This window comes from Augochlora pura, chromosome 11 (genome assembly GCF_028453695.1).
Source record: "Augochlora pura isolate Apur16 chromosome 11, APUR_v2.2.1, whole genome shotgun sequence".
In the NCBI taxonomy this organism is placed as follows: Eukaryota; Metazoa; Arthropoda; class Insecta; order Hymenoptera; family Halictidae; genus Augochlora; species Augochlora pura.
This window is the reverse complement of record NC_135782.1, coordinates 3,571,701-3,586,888: the sequence shown is the minus strand read 5'-3', so window position 1 is coordinate 3,586,888 and position 15,188 is coordinate 3,571,701. Positions and strand designations below refer to the sequence as shown.

General features: G+C 41.8%; 2 protein-coding genes across 5 annotated transcripts in view; both read left to right on the top strand.

Moving 5' to 3' along the window:
• Positions 1 to 15,188, top strand: part of LOC144477148 (agrin) — a 78,998-nt gene that overhangs the window by 18,395 nt on the left and 45,415 nt on the right. The window lies entirely within an intron of this gene.
• Positions 1,704 to 11,140, top strand: LOC144476733 (myelin regulatory factor-like protein). Of its 4 annotated transcripts, none has more exons than XM_078193908.1 (15): positions 1,704 to 1,789; positions 2,016 to 2,329; positions 2,670 to 2,933; positions 3,417 to 3,595; positions 4,265 to 4,481; positions 5,043 to 5,201; positions 5,318 to 5,647; positions 5,745 to 6,004; positions 6,110 to 6,457; positions 6,519 to 6,690; positions 6,772 to 6,847; positions 6,947 to 7,059; positions 7,121 to 7,374; positions 7,523 to 7,742; positions 7,845 to 11,140. In XM_078193908.1, exons 2-15 carry the CDS (start codon positions 2,039 to 2,041, stop codon positions 7,917 to 7,919), a joined length of 2,958 nt encoding a protein of 985 aa, XP_078050034.1. In that variant the 5' UTR covers positions 1,704 to 1,789; positions 2,016 to 2,038; the 3' UTR covers positions 7,920 to 11,140. The 4 variants fall into 4 exon arrangements, with proteins under 4 accessions (XP_078050034.1, XP_078050035.1, XP_078050032.1 ...); XM_078193909.1 differs by having other exon boundaries at positions 2,016 to 2,338; positions 4,277 to 4,481; XM_078193906.1 differs by having other exon boundaries at positions 2,016 to 2,338; positions 6,950 to 7,059.

Here is a 15,188-nt window from a genome sequence, read left to right as displayed (position 1 = left end):
TTACACGAATGAAAAATCCGCGATCGCAGCGGCGATAAAGAAAAACCATTTAATTGCTGCTTAATTCATTTCGACCGGGGATTTCGATCGGAATGTGGAGCCACCCTTGTACGGCGATCCGACTTTCGCCACCGTAATAGATTCGACTTTACCACTTTCACTGTTTAATCTAATCAAACGATCGATAGCGGGGAAAAAGATAAGCGGATGTGTGTATAATGCATGCGCGCTTCGAGCCGGTACGTATATAGCCATACCAGCGGCGAGCCGTGTTAATTACTAAATGTTTACGCGCGTAGACGGACAACGGTTGTTCTTCCGTGGAGTGATTATACGCTAAAGATGGCGATATCGCGCTGGCTTTCGAACGTGATATACGCTCCCGGTATCGGTCACTTTAAGGACTAAATCAATAAAAACATGAACGTGAACTTTCCAATTACGTAAAGATGCGCGTCGTCCATATTTCTAGGGAATCGCGTTTTGCTGCCAGTCGGCCGAATCGAATTTACCAACCTTTTCTCTGGTTTCTCGTGCGATGGTAATGTATATTGTTCAGAGAAAATGTTTATGAAAATTAAAGATAAGTTTTTGCAGATGAAGTCATTCGTTTCATTATTATATTTGTATAGTTGCATGTAATTGATTTATGATTTTGAACAAATTTCCCGTGGAGCAATATGGACTTCAAGTATCTTAAATTGAAGCTGAAAGTGTCTACTTTATGACCCCGGAACGTACATTACCGTAAAACGGCCCGGGATTTTTTTTATGATTTTTTGAGACGAAACATCGGGGGTATTAGGCCGTCTGGGGCTCAATTTTGGACTCTGGGCGAGATTTCAAATACTTTCCGTGGAGGAATTTGGACTTCGGGTAGCTTAAATTGAAGCTGGGAGTGTCTACTTTACGACTCCGGAAGGCACATACCCGTAAAACAGCTTGGGATTTTTTTATGATTTTTTGAGTCGAATCATCGGGGGTATTAGGCCGTCTGGGGCTCATTTTTGGGCTCTGGGCGAGATTTCAAATACTTTCCCGTGGAGGAATTTGGACTTCGGGTAGCTTAAATTGAAGCTGGAAGTGTCTACTTTACGACTCCGGAAGGCACATACCCGTAAAACRGCTTGGGATTTTTTTATGATTTYTTGAGWCGAAWCATCGGGGGTATTAGGCCGTCTRGGGCTCAWTTTTGGWCTYTGGGCGAGATTTCAAATACTTTCCCGTGGAGGAATTTGGACTTCRGGTAGCTTAAATTGAAGCTGRAAGTGTCTACTTTACGAATCCGGAACGTACATTACCGTAAAACGGCTCGGGATTTTTTTATGATTTTTTGAGTCGAATCATCGGGGGTATTAGGCCGTCTGGGGCTCATTTTTGGACTCTGGGCGAGATTTCAAATACTTTCCCGTGGAGGAATTTGGACTTCGGGTAGCTTAAATTGAAGCTGGAAGTGTCTACTTTACGACTCCGGAAGGCACATACCCGTAAAACGGCCTGGGATTTTTTTATGATTTTTTGAAGCATCTTTTACACAAAATCTAAAGCTAAATATTATATTATATTTCTAGTTAGAGATAATATTGTATTTAAAGTAATTATAAATTTTATATACAAGCTGAAGAGAAATATTACACTAAAATAAAAAAGATCAATGTTCCATTTTACTATAAACCAATCTAATTTTCCATTTACAGACACGCGTTACCGGAGAGTCCGCCGGACAGTGGCAGTGAACCACCTTACTCGCCACCTGGACACAATGAAACACAACACGTACATTCGCCACGTAAGTTTGCAGCCAATTCAAGATCAAGTCCTTGATCTTATCCTACGTTCCTAGTCGAACCATAGTAGCCAATCTTCTTAATAATAAATTGAATAAAATAGAAACAAAAGCGACGATAATTTTTGCACTCCAGTCAATTAATAATTGCCTAAAAATATATATTAAAATATAGTAGTTTTTCTTTAGATTATATAGTATATAAAAATATATGTCACCTGTTTTCCAGATCAAAAGGTAGCTCTCCAAGAAATGCTTCTCCACCACCAAGGCAGCCAGCCGAACTACGCGACCAATTTACTACCCTCCTCGCCGAGAGCCTTAACCTCGTCCACGGATCCATTGTTGCTCACTCACTCGGTCCTGACCTCCCACCTGCAACCGGCCACCCCCAATCTACAAACACAGCAGCCGATAGGTCCGACGCTGGTCCCTCTTCCCCATGAACACAGTCCTGGTAACATTAACACCTTGTACTCGTCGCTGCAATCAGCGCCGAAGAAAAGAAAACTGAGCCAGGACGGTCTTGTTCACGTCAAGCAGGTGCAACGAGTAAACTTTTTTGTTACTCAGTTTTTATAATCAATCTTTCGCCTCTCTCTACCTTATGATTTGATCGGGGCGGGCGAGACGTGAGAATGTTGGATATTGTTGTCGACGTCGATGAGTTTTATTTTATATTAATTGATGTAAAAGTGATTCGAAATTATACTATCTATTAGTAAAATCGAAATTATTTTCGAAACGCTCCAATAGTTAAATAAAATATCCAATTGACTCGTCCATGATCTCACATCACTCGCAGCTCTAACCTAACTCTTTCCTCCTGAAGAAATAATTATCTGCTTAGAATGCAAGTCTAATCGACGGCTTTCTGTCGCAGGAACCGGAACTGGGGACGGTGGAGCACAGTTGCAGCAGCAGCAGCGCGGTGCTCGACGGCGACGAGGTCGCCGACAACAGCTACATAGACGCCAGCTACCAATGCATCCGATTTCACCCCTTTCAGCAGACATCCTGGCACGTTCTATGCGACCACAATCTGAAAGAGCTCCCGGTGCCGCACTACCGCGTCGACGCCGACAAGGGATTCAATTTCAGCAACTCGGACGACGCGTTCGTCTGCCAGAAGAAAAATCATTTCCAGGTAGACACATTGCTGCGAACATAATCGCTGACGAGAGGCGCCCAAGTGCGGTAAAAATTTCCTATTTTATAAGATAAAAAAGAAATTTATTTATTTGATAGATAATAGAGTATTTAAATCAGAATATAGCGTCATTTTTACTTTTATCAATTAATAACGTGGCAGTGAAATTTTAACGTAGCCTTCTCGAAATCACCGGAGTATAAATAAATTAATACAATATAGCATAATAATATCAAACAGAGATTCGAGCTATAGATGATTTATCAATTTTCTAATGGAATATTCACCGCTCATATAAATTACTATTACGGCGTGAATTGAACCGCTGTCACGGATACGCTTTTATTCAATTTCCGAGATTCGTTTCGTCTTTTTGCCGCTTCCCGGCGAGAAAACGGCGCCATTTTGCAGCGGCGTAGCGAGGGCCACCGCGCAAGAACAACACCCAGATGCGCGATTAAGGTCGACGTGACTTTTCAGATTACTTGCCACGCTCAGCTGCAAGGCGAAGCTATATTCGTCCGAACCGGCGAAGGTTTGAAAAAGATAAGTAGCTTCCAATTACACTTTTATGGCGTCAAAGTGGAGTCGCCGACGCAGACGATCCGAGTCGAGCAGAGCCAGAGCGACAGGAGCAAGAAACCGTTTCATCCTGTGACGTAAGTACGCCGGCGAACCTGTCGGCCGGTGATTCAAAACTCGAACGGTACGGTGTTCCACGGTTGCTCGTTAGCCAAGTGTCACGTGCGAACTATTTTTATGCGGCCGTAGAAATTGAATAACCTTCGGGCGAAATTAAACCGCGCCGGATAATGGCGCGATTATCCCGGTATTTTTAGTTTCGTTTAATTTTCAACGTGGCGAAGACATAAGACTTAACACCGTGTAATAATTTATTTAATATCGTATTATATTTTACTTCAAACCGCATAGTATTCTCCATAATATCATACAACATTTAATTCAATACTACATAACATTTCACTCTCTAAAATCAAAAGTAAAATCCTCTAAAATCCTACGACAAATTCTCACAAAGAAAAATGTCTTTCAAAAAATGCCTCGTCAAAAATTTCTTCGTTAAAATAATCAGATGCCGAATCGATGCGACAAAAGCCGTGGAACACTGTGTACAGGGTGTCCCAGGGTATCCTCGACAAAATTCTGAAACGGTACGCTACCGTGTACCTGGGACACTGCTGCGATTATTCTTTGGTTTTCATTTTGACATTCGATGTTGCGACGAACAATTTTCGGAACCCTTGGTGCGAAATTCTTTTATTCACATGACGGACACGTGAAAAAGTTACCGCGTTACGCTAAAATAGAGCTGCTTTCAGGGTGGAACTGGGTGGCGAGCGTGTGACCAAGGTGACCGTCGGTCGTCTACACTTCAGCGAGACGACCAGCAACAACATGCGGAAGAAGGGGAAACCGAATCCAGACCAAAGATACTTTCATTTGGTTGTCGGCCTGCACGCGCACACGGCGGACCAGGCTAGCTACCAAGTGGTGGCACATGCGTCGGAGAGGATAATCGTTAGGGTAATTGCTTTTCTGTAAATGGGGCCGTTTTAATTGTCACCATTGTAGGAGACGTTATTATAGGAGACAGTATTGTAAGAGACATTATTATAAGAGACACTATTATAAGAGACACACCACTATAAAAGGCACTATTATAAAAGACACAGTTTAATATATAATTCGTTGCAATCAGTTGCACTTTATGGCTGCTGAAACAATCGCTACAACCCCTTGCCATACTTAACACGTAGTAGAGATTTCTAGTAATAACATAATAATATTAATAATAATTCTGCGATCTCCAATTTCTTGGCATCGATAATAATACATTTAAGTGAATATAGGCACACGATAAATTAAATCGATTTAAATTTTATTCCATTAATATCTGCACTTACATTATAATTTAATCTAATCCAATTTAGTCTAATGTAATTTAATTTAATCTAGAATACTACACTACTAGTTGCATTGATTTTAACTAGTTTTCTTTTGATTCAGTCCAGTGAAGTAATATAGAGATATATAAATATTAATTGTCACAGGTGAACGCCTAATTAAAATGTTATTTCTCCAAAGGCAAGCAATCCAGGACAGTTCGAATCGGAGGGTAGCGGCGTCGGTGCTGAAGGGGGTTGGCAAAGAGGTGCTGCGCCGGATAGCGTTTACCATGCTGGCCGGGTTGGAATTAACACCGACAGACCCGACGAGGCTTTGGTTGTTCATGGCAACATGAAGGTACGAGAAAAATAATTGCTTATTTAACATTCAGATTCAGATGAATTTTAGAGACGGTATATTCATTTATAAAATAAATTCCTTGAACATCGCAAAATATATATGTATATCTACAGGTGACAGGTCACATCGTGCAGCCAAGCGACGCCCGAGCGAAGCAGAACGTGCAGGAGGTCGACACTCGCGAGCAATTGCGGAACGTGCAGCAACTGCGAGTGGTCCGTTACCGATACGCACCCGAGTTCGCGCAGCACTCCGGCTTGGGTATCAAGCAGCAAGAGGACACGGGCGTGATAGCGCAGGAGGTCCAGCAAATACTGCCGGAAGCTGTGCTGCCAGCCGGCGACATAGTCCTGCCGAACGGTCAGAGAATCGAGAACTTCTTGGTGGTGAACAAAGAGAGGATATTCATGGAGAACGTGGGCGCCGTGAAAGAGCTATGTAAAGTGAGTTCGCCGTGACGGAAAATAGAAATAAATGAGAACCTCCGACGATTTTGTTTCGCACGGTGAAAGATGTTAATTGTTTAAATATTCGTCGCAGGTAACCGACAGCTTGGAGACCCGCATAGACCAGCTCGAGCGAATAAATAAACGGCTGGCGAAGCTGAAGAGGGGCGACAGCCTCAAGAGTTCCATTAGTACAATATCTAGCATATCAAGTAACAAATACTCATCCTCTATGAATAATAAGACCGTTGTACAGGGAAAAGCGAAGAAGAGCGAGCGCGAGGACGAGCTTCTTTGCAGCAACAAATTTATCCAGATTATCTTCGTTATCCTTATTCTTATCATGGCGTTTTGGTAATTGAACTTCTTCCGCTATAATTATTCTTGTAACTGATTATATATATAATTGTATTTGTAACAAAGGATTCCCTGTTCTGAGCCTCGCAATTTCGTTTCCAGCTTAGTCGCAATGGCAACTTTATACTTCTTAGAATATCAGAAACGTAGCAGCTTGGAATGGTCGGCGGTGGCCAGCAACGGGATGCTGGCCATCAGACCGGCCCATCCGTCGACGGTGTCGAGCACGCCTAATTACGATCCGCGGTACAACTCGCTGTTGGACAGCACTTTGTCGTCGTCGTTCACGAAGCACGGCTCCCACACCAGAGGATCGGACGGCAGCTTGTCCATCAAGAGCAACGTGTTTTCCACGCAGCCGCCGCACACGAAGCAGCAGCTCTATTCGCAGGAGATCACTTGGTACCCCATCAGTCACTCGGGGCCACAACCGAAGCTCGAGAAGAACAGGTGAGATCATCAGCCATCACGTTTCTCTTCGACGACTTCTAATCGAATCGTAACCCTTCAGCGAATTCCCTGGGAACTGGTTGAGCAGAACAGGTGCGGGCGCCGTTCCCAGCAACGTGGACGAGAACGACCAGGGCTCGGACGTTGACTCGTCCTTGAGCAAAGGACCCACCCCCATTGGCAGACCAGCGAACTGTCCGAAACATTTCACGGAATTCGAGAATCCTTGCCAGGTAAAATTGTCACGAATTATTTCACGAAATAACTCTACTCATATAAAAGTATGAAATTTATAATTAATCATTGCTTCGCAGGTGTACTGTTGCACGGCGAAAATCCATCAGTTCGAGGAGCCGCAGCCGGATCATCCGCCAGAGAAGAAGTCCATTTGTAAGTTGTATATTGTTCGATGAATTCTCCTCTCGAAATAACTTAATCAACGCTATAGTTATTCTTATCTCATATACAAACGATCCTTGCCTTCTCCAGCAGATCACATAGAGCAGCCATTGAACGTGCATGAGGAGAAACGCAAGATCAGCAAGGGATTCCAGAATGGCATCAGCCCGTCGGATCCGAGCACGCAGACGCTCGTGAAAGAGGTAAGTATATTAATAAATAAACCTCTTATAGGTAGCGCTAAAGAACCCCTGTTCGTTGCAGAACAATTACAAATATTTACACAAGAGGACGAGGAGGGAGAACGGCGGCGGAGACTGGGGGGAGGTAGCCAGTAACGCGGCCGGCTCGCTGCCGCCGGAACCCAAGCCGCAGTTGTGGATAGTTGCAGAAAGCTTTAACACGTCTCTCGATCAAAAGTACTGCTCCGCATCCTCGCAGGACTCGTCGAACAATGTCACCTGCGTGGTGCCTCTGTCGAAGTATATGCCGGACATACATCTTACCTTGCATTTTGTGTGAGTGCTGCGATACTGTGATATATACTGTAATAATTTTTATTTACAAAGCTGATGGACAATTGAATATGATTTACTGTATCCAGAACATTGTAATATTCGAATGTCATCCATTTAATTTATTTCTTCTGCCATTTGCTACATTTAGTGGAATGCCCTGGTACTGGCAAGTCGTGCAACAGTGCACCCTGTCCACGAACGCCGGTGTGGACGAGACCCTGATCTGCAGTCGAAAGTACACGATGCAGCAGCCGGTGCAATACATGGAGACCAACAATCAGCCGGGAGATCAATCGTTTTCTCTCGACGTTGCTCATTACCTCAGGAAAACGTTGAGGTTTCGCGTGCCCACTGTCCAGCCACAAGAGGTAACTCGCACGATAAACGTACCAGTATTTGATCGAATTTAATCTGCAAAAACAATCTTAAGCCTGACATAACCTGATATACTATTTAAATTTCTTTTCCAGAATATTTGTAAAAACAAGCACGGCGTCGACTACTCGGAGTACACGTTGCACTTCTACCGAGACTGCGACGAGTGAAACAAAAAAAAAATAATAAAACTTGTAACATGGTATCACGGCGAGATTCCACCGAATCCCGGCAGAGTCCGCCGAATCAACAAAGCAGGTTATGTCCACCCGACTCTCACGTGCCTTCGTAGCAACGTATTCCGTCTCTATTTTCTCGAGCTATCAAATTATACATAACAGTATATTATGGTAACGTATAACTATATCAAATGAATCTTTACTGTATTTTCTATGTTATTGCAATTATACCATGTAGCGTGGACAACGATGATGAAAACGGCGCGATCTAGATTTTACAGACTCAAGAATTAAAAAGGTGAACGTTTAGCACGTTTCCTATGGATAATATTATATATTGGAACATTGCAAAGTAACAGTGGAACACGTGTCTCGTGTGAAACGTAGTTGATGGGTTAACAATATATATATATTGAAGTAGACCGTTTCTCGTTACAATCAAACAGAGGATATTTCTTTAAACTCTTCGCTGGAAACACAGGAGCAATACTTACCGCCTTTACTCGATCAGGTTTATGGGTGCGTGCTGTGACACACTGTCAGGTGTAAAATATTGTACAAAGTGAACAGAACTATTATTTAACGGCGGTTCGTGTGTAACATTCGACGACGACCCGCACGGATGTAAATAACAAGAGAGTAGCCGCCCATCAACTGCGAGCGTACAGCGTCTAGCGTATATTGTTTCAATAGTTTTTACACTATTTATACTCGTGTACAAAATTCGATCGGACAGGTCTATCGACAATTATATCATCGACAGTGTATCATCGACGGTGATTATCATTGACAGTATATCATCGACAGTATCCTCTATCGTATCGATACACCAATTAATTACTATACCCCCTTTAAATTACACAGCAACGGTACGCTATCGGAGCCACACCTAATTTCACTCTTAACGTTAGAGTTTTACAACGAACAACAAGTGATACAATCTCGAGTTTATTTAACCTTGTGATCAGCAATCAGACGAACAAAGTCGAGGCGACGTACAAAATATATCACCATCCCGTCATTGTTTCGCTATTATCAATGTTTAACCTCGACGATACCATTTTCAATTCCCACGTAATTGATCCACGGATCGAATTCGACCCTCGATCACGTTAAATCACGATTCGATAGTAGTCGTTCGCGAGTGGCAGCGATATCATAGAATTTCAAGTTCCTAAAAAGGTATTGTATAATAAATAATTACGTAATCCCCCCCGCGCAAGTAGAATTAGGCGGATATACATTTTATTTGCACAAATCGTACGGATAGTTGTTAATCGCATATGTAACTAGTTGTACCGCTATTGTCATTATTGTTGCTAACGCTGCTGCTGTCACTGCGATGTCGTGATAGGACCATCGTCTACGGTCACCATAGATAATCGACGTACACGCGGTTAAGGTTCTATCCACGATTCTCACTTCCATCGTCCAGCTTTGTAAAAATCCGCGCCGTTCGAGCGCGGTCAGAGAGAGAAAAAATATTTAACAACAACGTGTCGCGCGATACTTGAATTTGTTTATCTAGATAATTCAATGGTCAACGTTGTCGTTACTTTCGAACCCGATTAAGGAAAATCTTAGCACGCGATTTCAGAAGCACGATGCAATTTGTTAAACATTTGGTTTTCACCCCGCGAGCCGGTGTACACGAGATTTTTGCCGTCCATGCGTCTTCTCCGTGCAGAAAGGATATCTACTCGATCGTTTAAACGAATATTAATCTAATTATGCAATGCGATTTCACGCGGACGATTGTTCGGAGACAGTCGCGCGACGCGACTCGAGCGAAAACATGTAACGCAAACATTGCGAATATCACAAATATTGCAATACGTAGAGCACAGTGTAGAAGGTTTATTTCGATGAAACAGATTCGATGAAAATTTGGGAAAAAAAAGAACAGCTGGAACAGATCCCGTTGTAAAGATAACACGTTCTTCTATAGTTTCTTCTTCGCATCGATATTATTCTAATACGCTGCAATTGTATATATATATAAACATTATTACAACGCCTAACTAGGAGATCCTGTATATTGTATCACGGTAACGTTTAATCATCCAAGTGTGTAATCTCGTTACGTTTGTACCGCACCCAACCCCCCCTCGCGAATTTGGTAGCAGCGTGACGTAATTTAATTTACTTAGCGTAGCGTTTCTTTTAGAAGAATTCCGACACTTGTATATTTTCCATTGTCATCTCTATCGTCAGATCTATAGTTTGTTATCGTTTTATATTTTAATGTATTATACCTGATTTCGAACACGTAATCTCGATCGATATGTCATCCTGTTCTCTGGATACTTCGAATCGTTCATCCGTCGCTGTTAATTCGATTATTTTATAACTAAGAGAGAAAGAGAGAAAGGGAGAGAGTGATTGCAGCGTGTATGCGATGTTACCTTATGCGCACAATTAGACGAAAGTGTCATAACGTCGTTGGACGAAAAGAAAAAAAAGTCAGAATTTAATTGCCGAGCTTCTATGCGTTCCGTTCCGCGTCGAACGGGACGCGTTCGCCTTTTTTTATCTTAACGACACTATAGGAGGTGGATGGATTCACGTGTTAGATAGAGAAAGGAAATCTCAATGTAAACGACATAATCGATATTGTTTTAGGCAACGCTAGTAAGATTTGTACATACACCGTAGCGAAACGATTGCAATTTAAGGTAATTTAGATGTAAGGGAATTGAAGTCATATATATTTATCACTGCACCGACCGTGGTAATAACGTTGATGTAACGAGTGCCGAAGAAACGAGCGTCGCTCGTCCGAAATTTGAACGACGGTACGACGTTCGATGTTTTAATTGTATTCGACCGGATTGGCCAATCACGGGAGAGAACTCCTCGGTTTTAATATCATTGTTATCGGAGCGTTATAAATCAATTTTCTATTTCATTCTCGGCTCCATTTTTAAGCGAACCAACTCGAACGAATTTGGACCGAATTGCAGCAATTTTAATTCCACGATTTCTTTGTTGTTTCGATGCTGGCCGAAGCGTCCATCGTTTCTTCGATGCGGAAGAGCGTTCGATGCTCGAATTGCCGGGCATCGGGCAGTACTATATTATGTATATTTGAACAAATCAGCATGTAAATGTTATATTCGCATATTTATGATGGTATTGTTAAGACAAATGCATATAAATATATACGACAACAAACTTGTATTTGTAGGAAAATAAAGATATTGCTCCGAAAAGACGGCGACGGGAATTCGATCTCTCAGAATTTCTATAATTATATAGTGAATTATAGACAACAAAGAAATAGCCTTAGAAAGCTCCTTATATATATATTTTATATACATCTAAGAAAAATATATATAAAATATATATAAAATAAGTGCATGAAATAAATTCCTAAAATTCTGTTTATTAATCACTATACTTGGAATAGGCTTGAAATATACTTAGAATATAGTTAAAATCATAATACTTGGAATATTGATGGAGGATCAATGGTAGCCGCTAAATGAAAAGAAGACGTTCAAGATAATCGCATAATTTATATTTTGTATATACAGTCACTTTACAACGCGTACTTTTAGTTATACATTGTAGCTCACAAATACTTTAGGTCAGTGAACGGCGAGTGAGTCGCAGTAAAGACGGTATCAAAGTAAAAAAACTAATTCAGATGATCGCCCTCGCGCGGGGGTTGTTCTGCCGTTTCGGCGCGAAACAAACGCGACACGGAACGGTGGTGTCACAGCGATACATTCGTTTCCTCCGATCGAACGGCGCGGGATCTCTGCTTTAGCTTCCTTCCGCCGGGAAAGCGGCCAATCGGTAATTAGATTCTCGATCGTCGAGCCGCAATAGAAAACATTCGATTCTACCGTCTCTTCGTCTGTAAGGTTGGCAGTAAATTGTTCAGGCGTGGATACACGGATCATCGCTCTCGTTTCTTTACTTTTACAATCTTTTTGGCGACGCCGCGGCGTAATGGAATCACCTAACTCTGGCCAACGACGCGTTCACCGTCGCTAATATGGCAGGCGAAGTGTTAATTAATTTATATAGTTTTTATTCAATTTTTTGAGACGAAAAAATTAGCAGATTCGTTCGACAATCAATTTGTCATTTTCGAAGGGTGTAAAATAATTTTACAAAAATTTTGAAATAAATTTCCACGATAGAAGAAAATTTTCCCGGTAAGAACGAGGACAATGCAATAATAATAATATATAAAAATAATAATAAACCGTTTGAAACTATCAATTTTTCCAAACCGAGAACATTCGAATTCTTCGCATGCGTCGAAGATTTTACTTCGTGAGATTTAACGATGGCTGATCAGGTGTCAGGTGAGTTAATTACGACCGCAGCGTCCGCCGGACTTTACATTGGAGTTCGACTACGGCTGCTTTACATTTTCACAAGCGAGCAGGTTAATAACGTCTTTATTGGTTGATTTCTGTGCCGTTCCGTCGAAACACACGACGCACTTTAGGCGCGCGATCTCGCAATGCTGGATAATACAATTAAAATCGGCACGGGTACGCGAAAGTTACATCGATGGTAAACGCTATAATTAGTGATATGGACATGTCGGTTACTCCTTCGATCAGGAATACAACTATCAGGGTCGTTTTGCTTCTCCAGTTACTCGGGACGATGCGATAATTTATTTAATTCGAATAAAGGGAGAAAATTGGAGGATAACGGAAATTTATAAATATATGAACAAATAGGGATATTTTATGTAATATATATATATATATATATTAATATTAATATGTAATAAAAGTGATATATATTATTATGTGTAATATATTTAATATATATTTCATATATCTATAATATAAAGTATATTACATATAATATATCAGATAAAGGCCAATAGAACGTCCCGGCAGGAATGAAAATCGCGGAGAAGCAAAAACAACAAGCACACTGTATCGCACAGAAGCCAATAAGATTTTTTATTGATTGATTGTTTTATTCGTGTCTACAATTTTGGGAAAGAAACGAATATAGCTCGCGCGTCTCTGGCCCTCACGAGGTAGTCTACGCAACGCGTACAATAAAAATGGCACTTTCCGTACGCATCCGCCGGTACACATATACATATACATATATATGGTACACTGGTATACAGAGTTCGAACTTAAAAGCGAAGAGGAAAGATAGTTCTCGCAAAAGCAACGATCGATCGAAGCAACAATTTCGTTGGACATTGCCGTGGTACCCGCGCCTCGTTCGCAGCACCGCGTTTCTCGTGTTTTCACGAAGTTACTGGCCGTAAATTCGTCTCTCTCTCTCGATATGTTGAACAATAAGACTCCATTAGAGGATAGAAAAAAGGTCGCACTTCGAAAGTGAGGAGATATGTGAACGATATTGCTCGCGATCATTCGCATTCTTTCGCGCGCGTCCGCCTGCGAGGAATACACCAATCACAGACGAGGTGCAGTAAAAATTAAACTTGGTTTTATTGAATTTATTTAGACTGAATTTGTTTTTATTTCACTTATTTTTATTAGAAGTTCAGCTATTTTTATATTGCCTGAATTGGTAAATCCGAATTTTTACGAAAGGGTCTCTTACGACTTTGACAATATTAAATAAATGCAACCGGATCTTTTTAAACAATACGGCGCATACAGCACTATTTAAAATACAATACTCTTTTATATCTGTAATTTTGCAGGCGTCGAAATCGAGGCTGGTTCGCCGAAATAAATTTTTAAAACACTTGTGCACCGGAAATGTCTTTACACCTTGATTTAGTCATCTTATTTATTAAATAATAATTTATTAGATAGTAAAACGGAGTACTTAAGGAACAAGAGGGCTTTTAAATTATAAAAGAGTGAATAATGATCCCTGAAAGTATCGCAAATATTATAGAACAATATTATAAATAGTTTTCGACTCTGCCTCGTCTGTGATTCGATTCGGGGCGCGTCGCGCGCGACAAATCGATAGATATACGACGTGGATATGGTCTGTCGCGGCTATAACAATAAAAAACGACTTATCAAAAAACGTTCGTGCAAGCGTGCCCATCGAAAACGAACGAACGCAATAAAACGTTTCGCGTCCGGACAACGCGAGGACGGTCGCGTGATCGTTTCTCCGCGGCGTGTGGTTTGGTCGATGTCTCTCCCTTTTCGAGAACCACGCGAACGCCCTGAAATTCTCTGACGTTAAATTCTCTCTGCTTTACGTCAGCCAACGCATCCGTCAACGGTAACGACGCGTTGGTCGTAAAATGAAATCAGCGTCTCGACGAAACGCTGTTAAACAACGACTGAACGCCGGCTATACAAAGATCGACTTAACATCTTTACAAAGATCGACTTAACATCTTTACAACAATGAAAACGAAACGAACCATTGCAACGACTCGGAGAAGGAAACTAACGGGCGAAAAGGGTGTCTCGGAGCGATATAAATTTAAAAAAAAAGGAAGACGATAGTCGTTGAATTGTCAGAGCAGTCGTTTAACGGCGGGCGAAGAGACGAGCTAATTATTTCGGTGCGTCGTCGCCGTAAAGAAATCACGAGCTCCTCTCCTTGAACGTTCTTATCGTTTACAACATATTCGTGTGTTAGGCGATAGTAAAATTTATACAAACGTTAAAATGAACAGTCGACGTGCTCGAAAACAAATCGCCTAATCGCTCGCGTCGATGTGTTCTCGACGCGCGAGCGAAGAAAAATTCGACGCCCGGCTTCGTATCTTTCGATCGGCTAACAAATCAGCGGCCGCGAGGGATTATCAACAACAAATCCGACTTGTATAGTATAAAAGATCATGCGTGTCGAGGATATGTATCGTGTCCGCGCTTAAACTCTAATTATGCGGGAGTGCGCTCAAAATGATCTTAGAATTACAGTAAGCTCCGGGGGGTTAGTTCTCAGTTCGGATTGCCGCGACGACTTCGCCGCTGCCGCCATGCTCCTCGTCCCCACGCGCGCGCTATAGTATCACGCTACAGTGTGTAGCGCAGTGTCGTCGGTCTCTCGAATGTACACGGACGAACGCGCGTTCCCCTGCGATACGCGGCGACGCCGTTGCGCCAATCCCACGCCTTACTGTACTTTTATTCATCGCCGATTTCTTAACGTCTACGAAACATTTATTTAGTTTTTAGTTTAGTTTATTTCATTTTTTTTTACAGAGTAAATGATTCGGTGACTGAGCTGGAAAGGTTCGACGAACGTGACGATCGCGATCCTCGACAGTGAACTCGATAGAAATTAACACTTTGCGCCGCCTTTTCAGAAATTAATGTTTGG

Bases quoted from the DNA above. Each gene is read 5' to 3' on its own strand.
- LOC144476733 (XM_078193905.1), top strand. From the start codon at position 2,039: ATGCTTCTCCACCACCAAGGCAGCCAGCCGAACTACGCGACCAATTTA. The intron at 2,339-2,669 runs GTAAACTTTTTT...TTTCTGTCGCAG, and splicing joins ACGTCAAGCAGGTGCAACGA to GAACCGGAACTGGGGACGGT. The intron at 5,202-5,317 runs GTACGAGAAAAA...GTATATCTACAG, and splicing joins TTGTTCATGGCAACATGAAG to GTGACAGGTCACATCGTGCA.